Genomic DNA, 19392 nt, shown 5'->3' on the forward strand with positions numbered 1-19392 from the left:
AATGAAAAGCTGTAAATCATTAGAAACATTCCTGTCTCCTAAGAACCTGACATACTACTTTGCTGTTGAGACATGCTTGGGTGAATGATGAGTAACTCACTGAGAAAAGTTCCTGAGTTGGGTTAATGCTTTTTACCAAGTCTGATCATGAAACAGGTTTGACAGACTGGAAGAAGCCCAGTGGTGTGATAGAACAAGAAGAGAGGATTTGCCTGATAGCAGGGCCCACCCAAATCTTGTTCGAACACCACATTTGTCAATGGCTTTTTCCACTGTTAATAATGAGTGAGCAGTATTTAACTGTTGGAGGCCACCTTCTAGAAACTGGGAGCAAGTCCAAACCTGCTGGTGGTGAGCTGTGCCACTGGTGCAAGCGGTGAAGAATCAGGCCTGTTCTTGGCCGTGTTGCTCAGCATCCCTACTAACAAGTGGAAATGCATTTTACTATGAATGTAACATTATGCGTGTCATTGGCAACAGCTGCCGCTTTATCACCTGGGCACATGGGGCGGCTGCACACAAGTGTACACGCTTCCACACGTGCGCACATACATGTAGGCAGGTGTTGAAACAGGCAGAGGCAATCATCCCTTTTTTCCATGGCATTTGTTGCTTATGCTAATCTTGTTTTTAAATGGTTATCTACTATATTTCTCTTACCTGGTATTTTTTTTTTAATGCTTGTTGCCTGCAACTGCTCTTCGTAGTATCCTGTCCAGGTGATCACCTCTCCCCTTCCTTCTCCTCATGCTTTTCTTTTCCCGTGTGCCCAAGTCAGTCCTGCTGAAAAGCTCCCTTGGCATCCCTCCTCCTGGGCTCTGCCCCTTCTCCTGGTGCATTTACTAACTGCTTACCTAGCGAAGCTGTGGTTTCACCTGCTACTTCTACTGTGATTTAGCTGCTCTTCTCTTTCCTGTCCTGCTAAAGTTGATACAGTTACAGGTGGTTTGCAGCCAAGAGCCCCTATTATTTATTGCATGCTTGATCTACATCTGGGCCCCCTTTTTTACTCCACTTGTCTTTAATGACTCCCTTATCCACAGGCCCTGCCGCCTGGTGCACTTCAACCTTTACCAAAGAGGCCAGCACTTGAAAAAAACAATGGTGCCACCACAGTCTTTAACCCAAGCGTTTTCCACTACCAACAGGCTCTAGCCAACATGCAGTTGCAACAGCCTACATTCATCCCTACAGGTAAGTGTCTCCTTGCTTTCCCCAGCATCGTAGTTGTCTTTTTTATGACCTAGGCGTTGAGCTAATGAGCAGATTTGTAAGAGTCCTTAGCAAAAGAGTATCAGTGTGTAGTTTCTTGTTAAAAATGGATGAAAAGTTAACGTTTGTTGTTTGACTTTTTTTTTCCTTCACCTACTACAATTCAGAGCTTTTCACTTGTAAAGATCCCTTCCTAGCCTTTTTTTGTTTGGTTTTGGGTTTTTTTAAGTGGTTGAACTAAGAAAAATGTCTGCATGTTTCTGAATTCATACTTTCTGTTTCTCCTCCTTATGGTTCAACTGGTTAATCCCAAATTAATTCTTTCACTCTTGCGTAGCTCTCTTACGGACTCATGTTAAAATGTCTTGTGGACCTCTATGCCTGCTCACTTGAAGCTGCAGGTATCTTTCTGAGCTTCTGTCTCAGTGACCTACATATTCCAGCAGCCATGCTGTTTATAGAGGGAATGGTTTGTCTTTAGTAAATACAAATTACATAATCCTCTTTAAAGGCATATATTTCCCTCTTGCTTGTCTTTTGACCAGTATGATAGTCTAAGCTTTTTAAAAGCAATTTAACTCCTAGCGTTTATTGTACCTTTAAGGTCTCAGAGTAAAAGTGAAAGATGCAGTTCAGTAATTCATATAGGACTCGAAGTATTGACGTGGCAGAGATGTGACTGCTGACTAGCCAATTAACCGCTATTCACTGCAGCCAAATGAAAAACAAAACCTGCTTAGAGTAGTATTATAAGTGGCTGAATTAGGAATATTCCAGAGTGGATAGCTCATTTTTTAGTGTCATCGTTATCATTGCAGAGCATCGTAAGAAAACGAATGCCCGATGTTTTTAATGTTTAATGCTGTATTCACTTGCCAGATGATATTTACAAAACTATACAAAGTGTTTCTCTGGGCTGGCCCCTCGAGGTGAACACGCAGTGGACCTGGACCTTGGCCTTGCTGTTCCTTGGGGTCAGGGGAAAAGCTTTTGAGACAGTCCTATACTGAGACCGAACCGTCTCAGGGGTGAGCGTGGGTCCAGAGAGCTGGGACCTAAACCCTGTGCTCGTGTGGCCTTTCTGTTACGAGAGCACTTGGAGACACGCAGAACTCAGCAGCTGCCAAGATGTTCTGCCAGGGAAGCGGAGTTTTGTGCGGAGAGACGGAGGGAGGGACTCGTAGTAGCCTCCCGCCTTGTGCTCTGCAAAGTGCCCTTGGAGGGGATGGGCTGAGCTGGCCTTACCGCAACTCTGTTAGGTGCCAAGCGAAATACTTCTTCAGGAAACACTGACACCTTTGAGAATGCCAGGTCCCCCAGCTGGCTACACGCTCCTCTTCCTCGAGGTTGCAGTTGCCAAAGTTGACATAAGGACACGCATTTCTGATGCGAGCACCATAAATTAGCTTTTACCCAGCACTCTCACTGTGCTGTTGTGCCCTGTCTCATGGCAATGAAATTACGCTCAGGGCTGATGTGTAACAGGTCTATTTGCTGGCACCTGCTCTCGTCTGAGGACATTAATGCTGGGCAGAGCAGCAGATTTCCAGACAGAGGACGGATCTCTGATGAATTTACGTTACGCATTCGCGTTTTCCCTTATGCATCAGACTGCAGACCTGGTCTCAGCCTTTGCAGCGGTCTGGAAAGCGAAGCAGAGAAGTGGCACGTAGCAGCTCACACCGTGGGGAGGGGAAGCGAGCTGTTGCTTTTCTGAGTTTCTCCTGTTCAGTTATTGAGAGATCAGCATCAGGGGTTGCCATGGCGGGGAAAGTCAGGGTGTCTATTGAAAATGGCATCATCACTACAATTGTTTCGAGTCCAGAAAAAAACTGCCTCTTTCAACTTAAACTAGAGGCTTCAAATCCCAGTCCCTGCTTGCAGGAGTAAATTGCTTTTGGAAAGTCGGTTTTAACATGAGTGTCACGTTCCTCTAAGGGCAATTTGTTTTCTGCTGACATGATCAGAAAGAAATCAACATACCTGATACCAAAAAAATCCCCAAACAACCCTGATTTCTAGCATAGATCATATAATTTAATATCGGGGTGAGAGAAGAAATATATTTTCTACTACCCAAGAATTCAAGAATTAATTTGGTTTGCTATGATCTCTTAAAACTGAGTTTAAACTATTTATATACCAATATGCAGAATCTGTTTGCATGTGCTCAAATACTGAATGCTGCAAAGAGAATACCTGCTTTTTAGTTAAAGTGATTTCTAACACTGAAGCTTCACTAATGAAATATCCCTTTTGTTCATCTTTCCACGCTTCAATGCATGGTGTGCAGGGTCAGTTCTGTGCATGACACCCACTGCAAGCGTTGGTAGGTTTTTCTACACAAACTTCTCAACTTTTCCTAATCTGAAAGAGACAGCAAGTTAGTATGCCTCAGTGAGAACCTGGGTGGCTGAGTGGTGTGACTGTCTATCCGCTGTCTTCTTTGAGGCTTAAATGGTTGTATGCCTTTTAATTTCTGTGCAGTGCAGTGTTTCATGTGACTAATAAGAGAACCCAAGGTGGTGTGTTCCCATCCCTATTTAGTTCCGCTGCAGAGACAAAAATTTGTCACTTAAATGTCTTCACAACCCATTTAAGTCATCCACCAAAAGGAAATAGCAATGGGAGGATCCCATTGGTTTATTTTTTTGTATCAGGCATCAGGTGGATTAGAGTTTGGATTTTCGGTTGTCCTTCTGAGGACATTTTAGGAGACTGGTTTAAAAAAGGCGTGCTAAGGAGGAACACATCTGGGGTCAGCCCCTCTGCCAGAGCAGGGCGCTGCTTGTACAGCAAGAGAAGCAGGGCTTAGACTGTGGACTGGCTGAAGATTCATCTCTTTAGTGAAGAAGTGTCAGCTGCGCAGGTACAAGAGACCGTAGGGAGGTACCACTGCTGGTGCAGGTGGGATGCAGTGAGGCGGCAGGGCTGAGTACGTACTCGTTGCTGCTGCAGGGATCCAGTATGTTCAGGCTCAGCATCTGGGTCTTACTGGGAACCTGTGCAGGTCTTTGAGGGACCTTCCCCTCTGTCTACAGCTGCTGGGCACAGCAGGGTGGGTGAAAGCTGAGCTTTCAACCTCCAACCAAGGTTACACAAGACTACCAGCATCCAGGTGTGTGCCTGCTTCAGCCAGAGGGAGAAGGTGGGAACAGGAGCCCTGGGGAGGGTGCAGGGCTTTCGGGGAGCAGGTCTGAAAGCTTTGGCAGGAATGGCTAAGCACTCTGCTCTTGAACCTCCCCATCCTTATAGCGCAGAGAGGACACACCGCTTGCATGACGGGGAGCTGAGCCCTTCAAACACACCTCTGCCTGTAGGAACCCCCAACTCACATGCTCCCACATCCCATGGCTGGAGTGTGCCCAGCCTGCAGGCACGCATGCTCCCCGCCGGGGCCAGCCGTGTCTGCTGGGGTGGTGAGGAAGGCAAGTCTGCTTCCCTGCCGCATGTTTGCAGGGACGGCCGGGCCTTCCTGCGGGCTCCCTGGCCCCGCAAACCCCCCCGGGTCTGGAGGATGCCCATGTGCGCCCTGGAGCATCCTCTCCAGCACTGTGCTCTGCGGGACGCACAGCTTCAGGAGGCTGCCGAGCTCCCTGCTGCCGTGTTGCCCTTTGGGATGCTCTTTCTGCAAATTGTAGCTGTTCAGATGCATTCATGTATTTTTCCCTCTCGGCCCCCTCCCCACTCCACCCCCCCCACACCCCGCAAGAGGGGAATTTTGCCAAATCCTCTAGAATTAGGGTGGAAAGGAAGCACACTGAATTTGTACGGAGAGAGCTCGGGCTGCCAGCCGCTCGTTTGCCGTGCCTCAAGCTCTGTCCCGTGCCGAAACATCGTCCCCGCTAGAGAGAAGCAAGAAAACCCGGTGAAAGGGCTGCGGCAGCCGCTGCAAAGTGCATCATGTACCTCTGGTTGCTGGCGGGGACGGGGTGGGGAGGGAAGGGGACAAGCTTTCCCAGGCGGGTGGGAGGGTGCGCTTGCCAAAATGTCCCCACCCAAAGGAACGTGCACTGGCTGTGTCTAACTCCCCACGGGTGCGAGCTGACGTGGGCTTTTGCTAGCACACCCGCCCTCTCCCCCCTTTGGAAATTTGGCCCTTGGAGTCTAATACATCATTGTTCTGCTTATAAATGTACTAAGTGTTGAGAATGTTTTGGTTTTTTCCTTAATTATAATTGTAATTGGCTTTTCCCCTTCTCTCTTGTTTATTTTTTTTCCCAACGCTGTCTTGCTTTGCACTGTGATTGCATGCTGCGCCCCGATGTGTCCTTCATGACGATGTCACATGGCTTGTTGCTGTGATTCCTGCCACGCCCCCAAATCCACCACATGTTGCCATGGTTACATTTTAAAAAAAAAAAAAAAAAAAAACAACCAAAAAAATATATACGCTCCACCCTCCCGTATGTCGCTTCCATGGTTCCCTTCCGAAAGTGCCCATGATGCACGGTGCTACGCCCACCACTGTGTCTGCAGCAACAACTCCTGCCACCAGCGTCCCCTTCGCTGCAACAGCTACCGCCAATCAGGTTTGGCCCTTTCAATGGCTTTCTTTCACGTGTTCAGATCTCGAGGACCGGGCGAGGGCCAGATCCTGCGCGGGGCCGAGCGCCTTCCCGACCCGCTCGGCTCGGTGCAGGCTCGGGCGCGCAGAGGCAGCGTGTGTGTGTGTGTGTGTGTCCGGGGATCGGTGAGGGGGCCAGCCGGTCCTGCTGTGTGCGGGATGGGCAGCGAGCCCGACCGGAGAGTAGGGATGGGCGATTGGCAGGGGTGCAGGCGCTTCTCCAAAAACAACGCCCCCCTGGGTCCTGAAAAACCGGGCTGTAAAACTCCCGACAATACTGTTCGCGCAAGACCTGCAGCACTTCTGCTTTCAGTCTCAAGCAGAAATACCACCCTGAGCATCCTTCCCTGTGGTATTTTGGCATGTCCTCTCCTGGCTGGAAAGTGGAAGTGAAAACACAAAGCGACCTCCCCCCACCACGAGATTGGACTCTAAAAACAACTAAAAAAACCCAAACCAACCAAAACCCAAAAATTGGGAGCAAAGCTATGAAGTCTGAAGCTTATTTACACCAATAACGTCACCCATCCCTACAGAAATGACTCTGGATGTGCAGTACGTGCCGTTGTAGCACTGCCATAAGTGTACAGGATTTCATGCATGTCTGCCGAGCCATGATTCTCTCCAAAACTTTCCTCTGAAGATACTGAGTTGTGATGGCTGCTTCCGCACCAGTCCTGAACTGTATATGCACAACCTGTCCTAGTGATGCTTCCTGATAATCTGGTGTGCCACAACTTTTCCCAGTTAGACCAGAGACATTTCAAACACTTTTTTTTTTTCCCTCCCCCCCCCCAATACTAATTTTAGCATTTTTATTTGTCATGCGCTCAGGCTTAGAGCTATTGCAAAGAAAATGGGGTGTGACTTTGTTCTGTAGGAGGCTGTTAGCCATGTCGAATGTCAGTAATATCTCAGGGGGCATCCTCTAGTCTTTTGCTAGTGCGAGGTCACGAGGCTTTCAGTAGAAGTTTTGCCTGCATCAGTCCTAGGCAGTGTTTTGCTGCTCACAGTAGGGATTGCTAGTCTTTTTCTGTGCTTTGTTGTTATTTTCAGGTAGAGCAGGTCTTACTCATACTCGTATTGGTCATGAGAAGAAAGCAGAAATTCCTGTGCAGCGTTGCTCTGTGGCTGTATGAGTCCTGTCTCAGCCAGATAGTTTCAGGGCATTTCTGTCTTACTTGTAGTCTATGGAGTTAAAATCCCAGTACGATCACCACGTACTCCACGAGGCATCAGTAGTGATGCAGCTACGTTGTACTTAATGTGTGGCAAAATAAAGACATCTTGGGAATGGATCCTGTTTGATAAGACACTGATGTACTTACTGACCTGATACTGAAGACAGAATGAGCAGCCCGATCTCAAGACAATGTTTTAATGTGTTGTGTTCTTTGTTTTTTTTGCTGTAGATATCCCAGTTATCAGTAGATGAACTGAGTAGCAGCATGTTTGTTTCACAGATGTAGAAGTTCCCGATAGAACAGTAAGTTCCTTTTTGGTATTTCTCTTTAAGGTGGATTGCTTTGTACAAGGGCACTGCATCCCCCAAAAGGGGGGCTGGCTCGGGCAGAGGGGCCAAGCCTGCGGGACCCCAGCGGCTCCAGCCTCTGCCAACTCAACAGAAATTCAGCAGCTGCCGCACAGATACGGACCAGCCCTATGGGTTATAAAAAGCAATGTTTCCTTGTGTCTAAAATACCTGTTTTACGGTGTTCGCAGCCTCCCTTCTTGCATCCCCCTGAGTCTGACGGCTGTGTTTACAGGTTACTCTTGCTCTGCACGGCTCCCAGCTGCCTGCAGATGCCTCAGGGATTTGTGCTATTGATGGCAAAGACTGCTCTGGTGATGAGTCAGCTGAAAAGGTGTAACTTCTCTTTTGCTGTTAGTGGCATATTTCCTTTCCTGGGGTAAGCAGGACTGGGTCATCATCAGCTGCTGTGCATCTGCGAGGCCGGCTTGGTCTGAGCAGAGATCTGCTGTTCAGCTGCAGTGGGGGCCCATGGTGGGTTTCTTCAGAGGTCCTTGTATGTGTTTAAGACCAGGATGAATGCCACAAGCAACATATCATTCACCCTACCTGCAGATCCTGGGCTACCCTAGGCTGCTAGGTTTTCCTAAGTGGGAATGATGGAGGAGTTTGTCCTTTTCTTTGACTTACAGAGTATTATTTCACAGCCGTAGCAGCAGTGTCAGTTTTCCGTTGCTTTTCTGAGTGTTAGCTGATGTTCATGAGAGAAAATCCCTTGAGGGTTTCAGTTCTTCACTGTATTTTTTTACCCCAAGAGAGTAAAGAGCAGTTCAGCCAATTCAACAAGAGGTCACCAGATTTTCCCAATGCAGGCCGTTTAGTAAACACAGATATGCAACCCGTTTCTTCCTTAGGTCATGTATTACAGGCAAGTACTTAAATGTTAGAAATTAATTTGGCAAGCAATTCCCTAATGATATCTTTAGCAGTCAACAGAAGTTACTCATCTTGGTGGTAGCCCTTATTTCTGCCGACCTTAATGAAGTACCGTATGTATAAATGACCTGCTAGCTGTGGCCATGGACCCCTGTTCATGTGGGGGTGAACACCAAGCTGTCTCTGTTAGTGAAAATGTTCTGCGTTACACAGTGTACTGCTCTCCCAAACAACAGACAGACAGACAGACGTGACACCTGACATGTTAACCCATTTCCATAACACATGCAAAACAGCCTGTTCCACCCGATAAGGAGATCATTTGCATTGGAAGAGCCTCATTCTTGAACTCTTCAAGACTGTTTTCAGCATTTATTTCAGGAAACTTCTTTTTTCTGAATTCTTTTCACTTTTGTGGTTGTGTGTGCTTAAACTCACACTGTCAATAGTTAGTGATTTCAGACTAGGCAAGGAACTTCCATGGGATATATGTCTTTAGGAAGTAGGGAGCACGGCACAGTCTGTTGAACAAAGCATGGGTTAAGGACCGTGAAAAACCTTTGCTTGAAAGAAATAGGGTCAACATATTGAATTTGATGGGATTTCTTGGGGATCAGGGTACTGGGCATGGGTCAGTAGCAGACAAGGAGCCTGTTCTTCACAAGGGCAGCGTGAGCACGTGTGTGAGCCACCACTCTGCCAGAAGCACTTGTCCTCTTAACACCTCGAGCTGTGGGACATAAACGACCTTTGGAGGCTGGTAGAAAAGGGCTATGTCCCCCAGCATCCCCAGTGCTCGCAGACCCACCAGCGACCATTTTCATGCAGCAGCATGTGTGTTTTGATCCCATTTCTGGGTTGTTACCCCCTGTGTCCATTCATAAACTAAAGGCAAGCAGATCTCTCGAGGACACATTGTTTCATGCTACCACCTGAGCATGTGAAATTGTGCATGTGCTCAAGTGTTTTGCCAGAAAAGGACCTTGGTTGGCACTCTGCAGTGCAGAGGGGCAATTCCCAAAGCTGCCCTGAGTGGGAGTTGGGTAATTGAAACACTTGCTGCTCTGGCAGATATTTTTCTTTTCCTCCATGGTTGATGAGGTCCTGGTGGCCAGGCTGGCTAGCCTGGCTCCACAGGAGACAAGTGTTAGGTCCTTCAGGGGAGGATTTTCATGAGCACATCCCAAGAGAGACGATTTGCTCCCAAAAGAGTGTCCCCTGAGCACAGGGTTTCTGTGGCTGTGTTTTGTCTCTGGGCCCAATTTGCCTTTGGCTCATGGCTCCTTAGGATCAGATTTTAATGTGACTATCTGTGGCTCTCTCCGAAGGAAACAGGAGCTAACAGGGGTCAGGGATTCCTTTGGCCCTCTCCTTAGTCACTCTCTACCTGCCATCCTGTCCAAAAATAAGGCTATTATTTGCCCACCTCCCTCTTTCACTAATTTTCTTGCCAGTGTGTGTAGCACACTGGAAATGGAAAGCAGATTAAAGAGGACACCTAGTGCGTTATTAGCAATTTCACCGTAAGTCAAAAAATTAAGGGAATAAAATGTTTTCTCTCTGCAACATACTAATGGCAACCTCCTGGGCAACGCAGTAAGGATGTAAATGCATCTTATGAGAATGACTTTTATTAAAATAGAGATGTATCTCTCTCTAACTTCTCACTCTTTCTTTGTTGTTTCTTCTTTCCCCTGCAGCAGACCATGTTGAAATTCTGAACAGTAAAATTATGGAGCACCAGGACTTCTTGGTGGGAAGCTGCGCATGGCCTTTCTGTATATATCCCCTCTTCCCTCTATCGTTCTCTACCACCTCTACAGTAAGCCTGTTGCAGCCTACATGTTAACCAAAAACTGATCAATGGGAATGTCAAAAAAAAAAAAAAAAGCACTATAGAAACAATTAACAAACAGCGCTCTGTTATATGAGATATACAAGTAGAAAATTATAATAGACTTTTATAACACATTACTTTAACACACTTAATCATTTTATGACTACCATCCTGATAAGTGCATCTGCACAGCGGACTGTTGGTTTACTGTATACTATCGATGGATAAATGTTTGTCTTGTTTTTAAAGTGTTATCTTACTGTTCTGTTTACATCATAGTCTATTGATTTGTTTTAAAGTGTACATCATTATCAAGTATACTCAATACCATTTTTTCATTATTGTTATGTCTTAAGTTTTCATATACTGTAGGTTTTATGGGGTTTTGTTTGTTTTTTACTAAAAATGTTATTGTGGGAAACAGGAATTATGTGCTTGAAAAACACGACACAGGAATGTTCTGCCCTTTGCTGGATTTTGCTGTTAACGTCAGCTAAAGTTGCTTGTGTTAAATGCTCCTTTTATCATTTAAAATTTGCCTTCAGATAGAGTCTCCAAATTTTTAGTACAACTAATGTGAAAGGACAGCTGTCATTTTAGTCTAGTTCAGGGTGTTTCTTTCAATACAATGAGCTGATTCTGGAAACTTTTGGGGAAAAAAAAAAAAAACACAAAAGCCCAGGCTCAGTCAGGGGACAGGAACAATTTGCTCAGATGGTGGTAAGCATCAAGGGGTTTCTGCAGTTCTGTTGTCCATTGAAGTGCATTCTCAGCTGCAAACGGCGCACAATCTCTCTTGCTGTTCTCATGGTGCAGTCAAAATAAAAAAAAAATAGGTGGTGAAATGAGACAGCTTCAGTTGGGCAAAGACTCACTGCGTTGGAGAGGAGCAAATGCCAGCCGTGAGCTGGAGTGGGCCCATGGCTATGACTTAGCCCAAGCTGGCTAATAACGTGCCCGGGGGCTTGTTTCCACTAAGCATGCTGAAACATTTCGGCCTGAAATCTTATGCGGCTCTTCTTGAAATTTTGTCAGCGTGCACCGATAATTTAATCACCATTTTCTGTAAATGGGTGATTTTTTTTCCCCGTGATCTCTGGCCCTTTAAAGCAAACACAGCAGTAACAAAGCAGGAAAAAGCTCAGCCTGAGCTTTCTACTGTAGATAAACATTCATCTTAATGGAGCTCCTGTAGGTCAGTGGATTTATTTTGGCACCTTCTACTTGATCAAGAGCAATGTTTGCCGCACAACAAGGGCTAGTTTTCAATACCTCCTTTTCACACGCACGAATAAAACGATTTCCAGCCCGTGCACCCTGGACAGCCCAGCCTGTCGTTATGCTGCGTTGCTGAACAATCTGGCTGCAGAATGCATTTTGGTTGACGATACAGCCAAATTCATCCCTGTCATAGCTCTACAGTATCATTGGCATTATGGAAGAGCTGGATTTGCTGCTGTAAATCCATGAACTCCATACAAGGAGAAAGAGTTATTGAAACCAAGCAAGAGGCCAGCTCCCAGTGTCCGGAGGGCTGGCCACCCCGAGCTCACAGTGGTCCTGTAGGGTGCCAAATTCTGACAACCAGGTTTTTTTGTCTTTTCCAAGTTCCTTGGCCTTGGTTAGAGACTTCCCTTGCCCCCTCTCCTCCAGCGTGAGCACAGATAGTTTGCTAGATGTGTAATCTCCACGGACCACAAGTGATGGAGGGGCACCTAGGGCACAGCCAGTGCATCCCAGAGCAGGCTCTGACCCTTTGCCCGTGGAGACTCATTCATAGCAAGAACCTTTGAAGAGCCCGGCTCAAAAAGGCCTTGAGCCAGAAGGAATCTCTCCATTCATTTCAGCAGGCTTTGAACCAAACCCTGAAGGAGGGGGGGAAGAACATCCCCACCCAAGACCCTCCTTTAGGAACCCTGTGTTTTGACAGTCGCTTGTGTCCATAGACGTTCCCCAGCCATCAGCGTTCACAAGCAGCAGCATTGCCTGAAATCAGTGACTCTCATTTATATTGGCGACCGCATACCTGTTCTTTTCACCACTGAGTTTCTGTTTCCCAAAACCATAACATTGTTAGTGGAAAAAGTGGATTTGAGTACTTCCTGTTTGAAATTATTTGTGTATCAAAAATGGGTTTTGCACAACCTGTGCCAGTGCCTCAACAAAGAACAGAGCTGATCTTCTTAAGCCAGAAAGGATGCATTCAAGCTTGTATGGCTTTATGAGTTCAAGGAGGTTGGAATTTTTTCAGTGCTAAATGGATTTTTGTATATCTTGACACTTTGATGTAACCTCCTATTTTATTTATCGACTTAAACATCTGGCATAGATGTGCATAGAATGTAAACCTAGAATACAGCTGTTTTCATGTCACATTTAAAGCACTGAAAAAAAAAGCGTTTAAGGATTATTTTTTATTAAAGAGGTCCAATGAGGGATGTTCAGGGTAGTTATATTAGGTGCCACAACAGTTTTTATATTGCTGGCAAATTTAGAGTTAATTTGTAAATGAGTTTAAGGAAAGAAAAGCTTGAAGCACTAAACTTCACCAAATTCAAAACAATCTCGGCAAAAATGCCATTTTGAGGTAGCACTATTTAAACTAGTTGTGCAATGACTTGCTCTAATTTTCTTTGTTCAAGAAAGAAAAGAAAAAAAAAACCAGTCGCCAGACTATAAATTTCCTAATAGACTATTACAAAGTCACCGAGCTAGTTAGTGACTCTAAACAAATGTCATAAAAGCATGAATATCATCCTTTATTTGACGAGAGATGTATGTAAGTTTGTTTAAATCGATATAATTTTAGTGACATTTTTATAAGCTTCCCACTTTCCATGAACCTATATTTTTTATTTATCCAAAGTTATTTCTCTTTGTCCATTTCTCTCAGCCTTATGCAAACAATATGCAAGAAATGCTGAAACTTGGATAAAACGGGTCATGCAGAGGGAAAATGAAAGCTGAGATTGATCATTTTCACGAAAAAAGGTTGTTAGTAGTTTCAATAAAAAGTACTACTACTAAACTGTAACATAAGCAGACAATAAAAGAGGGATTTAAAATAAAATGGATTCATAAAACTATTAAGATTATTTTTGTTAAATACAGTGTTTTTAGTAATTTGGAACATGATTTCACAATCAGCCGTGTTTTTTAGTTGGAAATTTCTAGCTGATGATTTTTGACTGTGTATTTTTGCATCGCGATGTTCTAGAAACTGTTACCTCCCTGGCCAGCCCGCGCCGGCCCCCTTCCCGAACACCCCGAAGCGCTTTTCCTCTCTGCCATCGATCCGTCTCACACCGTGCTCGGAGTGTTCCCGAACGGCGGCACCGCCGGGCTGGCCGCCAACCGCGGCCGCGCCGGCGCTCCGGGTTCCCGCGGTGGGGTCCAAACGGCGTGCCGGTGGCGGCGGACGACCCGCCGGAGCTGGGCCACCACCGTCGAGGCGGCGATGGAGATGGGTATGTGTCTCGTGGGTGCAAGCTGGCCAGAGGAGGAGACGCGCGTGCCTGGTGAGATGTCTTCTCCTCCACCTCGCGGGCTGCTGGCTGGCGCGGTAGAGTAGCTCTAGGACACGCGGGTACACAATGATTGAGAAACTGGAGTCCTCGTTTTGTTTAGCCCTTGTACATTTCACAGACATGAAAATTGAAAAAGGTGAAATTTATGAGGAAAATCTAATTTCCCATTCCTGTTGAATGGATTTAGTTTGATATTGACCTGATTTTACCATGTGCCTGTTGAAGGCCTTAGAGTATATACTGTATGTTAAAGACTGTAATAACTTTAAAAAAAAAAAATAGTTGATAGCCTAATCCAAATGTAAATAGATCTACAACACATTGTTACTAGGCTACAACGCATTAATTCATGTCATATATTTTCATTTCTCTACTATTAGTTTTTAAGGTTTTCATTATTGCTTTTTTGATATCTTTAGTAACTAATGAATTTAATTTTGAAGGAGAGTTAGAGAAAGTTTAAAATTTTTAATACATGTATTCAGCCCATTTAGTTATATTCTAAACCAACACTGAAGCATGGTAAGGTATAGAATACAGTCCATAACTAGTTTGTATAGTTTACAGTTTAAGAACAAAATTAACTTTGTATGTAACTCCTACAATGATAGATTCATTGTTAACTAATTATATTAAGTTGTTGTTGCTATGGCAACAAAACTACAACATGGCTACCTTTGTATACATTATTTGTGAAATTTTCACATGTAAATTAAAAGTGATGTGTAACAGTATGAGCTTGTTAAAGGTACAGTTCGATACTGTCAGATAAAGATATGATTGAATATTTTTAAAATCCCAAAGTCCCATGTGAACGCTGAATTTGTGTCTTTAAGGTCACTTTTTCAGTCAAGAAGTTTACAACACATGGATTTAGAGTCAGGTTTTATAGCTTGTAGAAATTGTTGTGTGGCAAGGGTTATTCCACAGTATTTTCACTTCGAAAACACGACAGCCTGTATTTACGACATAGTGACCGGTCTTGCTTTCATTTCACGTTCATTCACGCGGTGGGAATTCAGAATTAATCCGTTTCAGTACTGTAGCTCTGCCTGCAATTTTCTTTTCTCCAGAAATTGAGCACTCACACGATTACGTTACGATCAGGGCTAAATAATTAAGCATATAACTATTTTAATACTAATTTATATTCGCAAAAACTGTACATAAGAAAAAAAAATATTGTGGAATGACCCCGTAACAGTGTTGAAGATACAAATATGCTGCAGTTAAACTGATTCAGTTAGTGTACGAATGTGTGAGACACACCTTTTTTGCACTTATGTACATAGTCCACGAAAGAAATCCTTGGAACTTATTTTGAATATAAAAAGTCTGTAATAATACAGGAAAAGTTTGTAAAAGAGATAGGTATTACTAAGGCTTTGAAAAGGAGGAGTTTTTTGCTATAAAACTTATCTGAAAGCATGATGTTGCTTTGCTGTTGTAAAAGCTTTGTAGTTTGCCATAGCTTATTATACAGCAGACTGATAACAGGTCAGCTCCAACCTGCAGCACGGAGAAATGGGAAACAGTGCTTAATTAATTAGTAAGGTCACTAGCAAAGATTTGAATTACTTTTTTTCTTTTTTAATCGGCCTACATTTTCAAACACACCCTAGGTCATGTTTCTGATCAGTTATGTTCTCGGTGAATTCTATTAGGACTGATGGGTCCGTGGCAGCGCACACACATTTTTCCTAGCACCTAATCCTATTTCTAGCCGAAGTGTTTATCTGTTAGAGGTGACTGTCATTGCAGCGAGTGTTTTAAATCCCAGAGGGAATTTGAAATGTTGCAACTTGCTGATTTTTTAAATTTTTTTTTTTAGTGTTTTGGGGCAAGGTAACAAAATAGAAGGGACTGATGAGCAGTGGATGGACGGGGACAGTTTTGGATTGTCTTGGGCTGGTGACCTCTGCTGTACGACGGCCGTGGCGTTCATTTGAGAGAGCTCCGTGGCAGCGCTGCCTGGTGCTGCCCGCTCAGACGGCGCTGCCAGAGGGACGTTGGGGCAGGGAGGTGGAGGCTGACCGTGGCAGCGTGGCCGGCTTCGTGCTTCTGGCTGGGGTTAATGAGCCCCGTTGAGCTGCCACCAAAGGAGAGCACAGCCGTGGTCCCCAGCCTGCTGAGCGGCCTCTCGGTTCCCTTTCCGCTGTGTTGGTGGTACTGCCAGGGCTCTGCAGGACTGGGGGGATTTTGGAGAAGCTGAAGCGCCCGCGTTGACCCATTTATTTTTTTGATTAGAACAAGTTTGGGTTTTTTTTTTTTTTTTGCAAAAGCCAAGCCCCAGATTTGCTTCAGAAAGGTTTTGCTGTGAGGCTGGTCCCGACTCCAGCGATGAGTCGAGCACCCCAGTGCAGAACCAGTGGGTGGTGGCACCCGATGCTGCCGTCTCCCTGCCCCTTCCAGGGTTGGGGGCTGTGGTGTCACTGCCAAGCGCAAGACCCGCTCTTGGGCCACCGCTGCTGGCATCCCTGGCGTTTCCGACTCCTGGCGACGGCAGCGGGTGCCCAGGCAGCCCGCACTGCACCGCGGGGTTTGCCTAAGTGGGCGGTTTGCTGGGTCGGAGCCGTGCCATCCTGCGGTCCCAGTGTCTTTACAACGGGAAAAAATCAGATGTCGCCTCTCTTCATGGGCGTTATAACAACCTAGATTTTAATACGAAATAATCAGCTAATTCTAGCCACCATGCTACTAAGGCTTCCCTTTGCCGTAATCAATTTTTGTAATCAAGCTCTTTCTCATTTCTAGGATTATGAGAGAAAAATATTTTGCACTATGTGAAATGAATCGTAGCTGGTCAAACTTCTTTTCCTTGGGGTATGAGCATGATCATGACAACACTGCTAAAATCTTTGCTAGTGATCTTTACCGACATCCTCTATCATCAAAAATAACTCTATATGCCTCTCAAATGAGATATTTAAACATGCAAAAAAACCACAACCGTTAAATAAAATGAAGTTATTTTTCCAAACACACAACAGAGAGAATTACCTGACACCGAATTACAAGGTTCCAGTTCTTTATTACTGTACACAGATGCTATTTGATAGTGGTGGAAGCCAAATGATTTTGTTGCCATGGCTTTTGTATCCTAGCAGATGAGGGGATGATAAGACCATTCTTAGATTGGATTATGGGATTTTTTTTTTCTTTCCGATTAGCTTTGTTTTAATTATATTTTTATTTTAAATCATGAAAACGAACCGAGACTCCCCACACTCTTTATTATATCACCTGACAACAGATCACTATTTTTTTTTATAAATAAAGAATTGTATTTTAGGCAATCACTAAAATCAAAGAGAGAATGTTCTCCTAAATTGTAAATTTTTAATTTAAATATATAAAAACATTTATACTGTACTGTGTAAAGTAGATTTTTGAAGCACATTCTTCTTTTCATAGGCATTTCTGGTAAAACAAAGTAAGGGAAACATTAGATATCAATTTAAGGGTATAGTTTAGAAAATATATACAAATGATTACAGTTAGCCCTGTGGAATTGTAAGAAATTAAAATATCATCGGATCCAGACAGGCATAGGCTTAATGCAATATTTCAGTTCCATAACATGATAGTTCATTCCCTCAACTGCTACCAACAGGGTGTACGCTTTGAATTTATTTTTCTTTTTGCCACGTTATATTGCTGTAGTGCTTGTACGTGCTTTAGAAATGTGCATAATGCTACTCATTTTAGTATGTTACTTCTATATTGTTATTGTTTATTTTTTGATCTTTTAATAAAGTGTATAAAATTCTTGGTTATGTTTTTTATGGATCCATATCTACACATTAATAGGAGTTTACTTTAAAAACTTTTCAAGTTCCAGTTTATTAGTCCCAAACTTTAAAGGTTCTGATGTAAAAATAATAACTAATGAATTTGATTCAATGTTATATCTAAAGTGTAGAACAACAGAATAAATTTCTTTCCAGAAAATACCTTCAGTATTTTGAATTCTGTAGCCAGTGCCTCCTTTTTATCGGATGCATTCGGCCTATCATATTAAAAGTTACTAACACAAGAAAGACATTTGTATTTTAGAAAAATAAAAAGTAAAACTTTCCAGATGCTGCCTTTTGGTTTCTCTTGTGCCTTAGACCCTCTGAGACACACGTGATGTGCTATGCTTGGCTCGTATTTTTCCATGCTTCCTTCCTGACCCTATCTGTGATGTGATTAGCGAGGAGATCAGAGCTGTGCATTTGAAGATAACCGTGAAGAATAAATTGACTATCGTTCAAAGGCCTGCAGCTTTTGTGGCACAGTGATGTGTGTATTAATTTTTCTCTTTCAGCATTTGTGTCAGATACCGTTTTGAACGTCCCAGTGCAATAATACAACAGTAAGCTCCCTTTGGTGGCGGCCTGGATTCCCCAGCTCCTCCAAGTGCCCGGCTCGTCCCCGGGCTGCTTTGCCAGGCTCACGCCTCCGGCCGGCGCGGGCTGGCGATGCCTCTCGCCGCGGCCCAGAGCAACCGCAGCTAAGCTTGCTCTAGACTTCTGCAAGAGAAAATTGCTTATTGCCGAGTTTGTTTGTCCCTTCTGTAATGTTGCGTAGATGTAGAGGTAAGAAAGTTGCTCAGTGGTGTTACCACCTTGGTCGCCACCTGCATGCCAACAGCATTGCCGTAAAAGGGGGCTTTTACCCTTTAACTGGCTTGAGCTCACTGCTCGCTCCCTAAGAGCTGTAGCTTTTACAGGCTGATCTCAACACACGTTGGGTCCAGCTGGAGGCACCAAGCGTGGCCATGCCGGGCTGCAGCATCGCTCAGCTCGTGGGCAGCAGCAGAAGAGGACATCGGGAAGCCCCTGAAGATGTGAGTAGCTTAACTCTGCTAACGTCTGAGCGGCGGGCTGGCCTCGGCACCCCGGCTGCTGCGACACGGGGACGCCGAGGTGACGGGTGAGCCCGGGTCATGCAACAAGAGGGGTTTGGTGCCAAGACGAGGGAGGGGGGTGCAGCACGGGAGGAATTGTTGCCATTTCCCAGGAGAGTTTAAGAACCTGACTCGGCGCGGGGGGGGACGGGACGGGACGGACAGGAGTTTGAAAATCGGTATTTCAGGGGTGCAGGTCCGCTGGAGCTGCTCGGGAGGAGGAGTGGTGCGGCGAGGAGGCCCGCTGCAGGAGGAGGCTGTGCAGACACCGCTCCTCCCCATCACCTTTAGTAGGACAAGCCATTGACTTTGAGGAAAGACAGACTGAGCTCAGGAGGAATTATATAAGTGTTTCTTTTTCGTCAGCCTGTTTCCCTGATTTCTTGCAGGTTAATTGACTCCATTTGTGTGTCAAGGCCACTTACAGCTTTTTTCTATAAATGACTCCTGCCTCATCTGATGGCACAATTAAATGCCTGAATTGTTTCTAAAGCCAAAAAAGAGGGAGAACTGAAACTTATCTAGGCAGTGGATGTTGTGGAAGGATGGGATCCCTCCTGAATGGTCATTCACGAGTCTTTATTGCCAGCTTTCCTCTGGTTCGCTTTCTCTGCGGGAAGGGGACAGGGGCTTTAAGGGCTGCTTTCCTCGGAGCTGCGGGAAGGGCTGAGCCTTGGCTCCTTGGAGACACCAGCTCCGCACGGGAGAAGCATCCCCGCGGGGAGGGGTGGGGATGGGAGTCCCGTGCTAGCACTGAAATTCATGGGTGGCCCTAACAAGAGATTTTAAATTGTGTTTCAAGGCTGAACAGCATCCCTGGGCCAGGGCTGGGGGTTTTTACCTAGGGTCCATTTGTAGAAGTCACAGGAGGAGCTGCTGCAAACCGCTTTATAGATTAAGTTGGATTAAAGGATCTGAGCAAACTATACACGATACTGTATTTACAGCATG

At 45.0% G+C, this 19392-nt stretch overlaps 1 protein-coding gene across 8 annotated transcripts in view; it reads left to right on the plus strand.

The window, feature by feature from the left end:
* MBNL3 (muscleblind like splicing regulator 3) overlaps positions 1–17491 on the plus strand; it is a 97160-nt gene extending 79669 nt beyond the window's left edge. For 4 of the 8 annotated variants that reach the window (XM_082323586.1, XM_082323587.1, XM_082323588.1 and 1 more), the window contains 5 exons: positions 1044–1194; positions 3506–3541; positions 5650–5744; positions 7192–7265; positions 9887–17491. In XM_082323586.1, coding sequence (XP_082179712.1) covers positions 1044–1194; positions 3506–3541; positions 5650–5744; positions 7192–7248 — 339 coding nt within the window. In that variant the 3' untranslated portion in view covers positions 7249–7265; positions 9887–17491. The remainder of the gene's footprint in view (positions 1–1043; positions 1195–3505; positions 3542–5649; positions 5745–7191; positions 7266–9886) is intronic. The other 4 variants (XR_014229414.1, XM_082323590.1, XM_082323589.1 and 1 more) reach the window with 4 other exon arrangements.
* Positions 17492–19392: the final 1901 nt, after the last annotated feature.

This window comes from Platalea leucorodia, assembly GCF_965183815.1.
Source record: "Platalea leucorodia genome assembly, chromosome: 10".
Classification (NCBI taxonomy): domain Eukaryota; kingdom Metazoa; phylum Chordata; class Aves; order Pelecaniformes; family Threskiornithidae; genus Platalea; species Platalea leucorodia.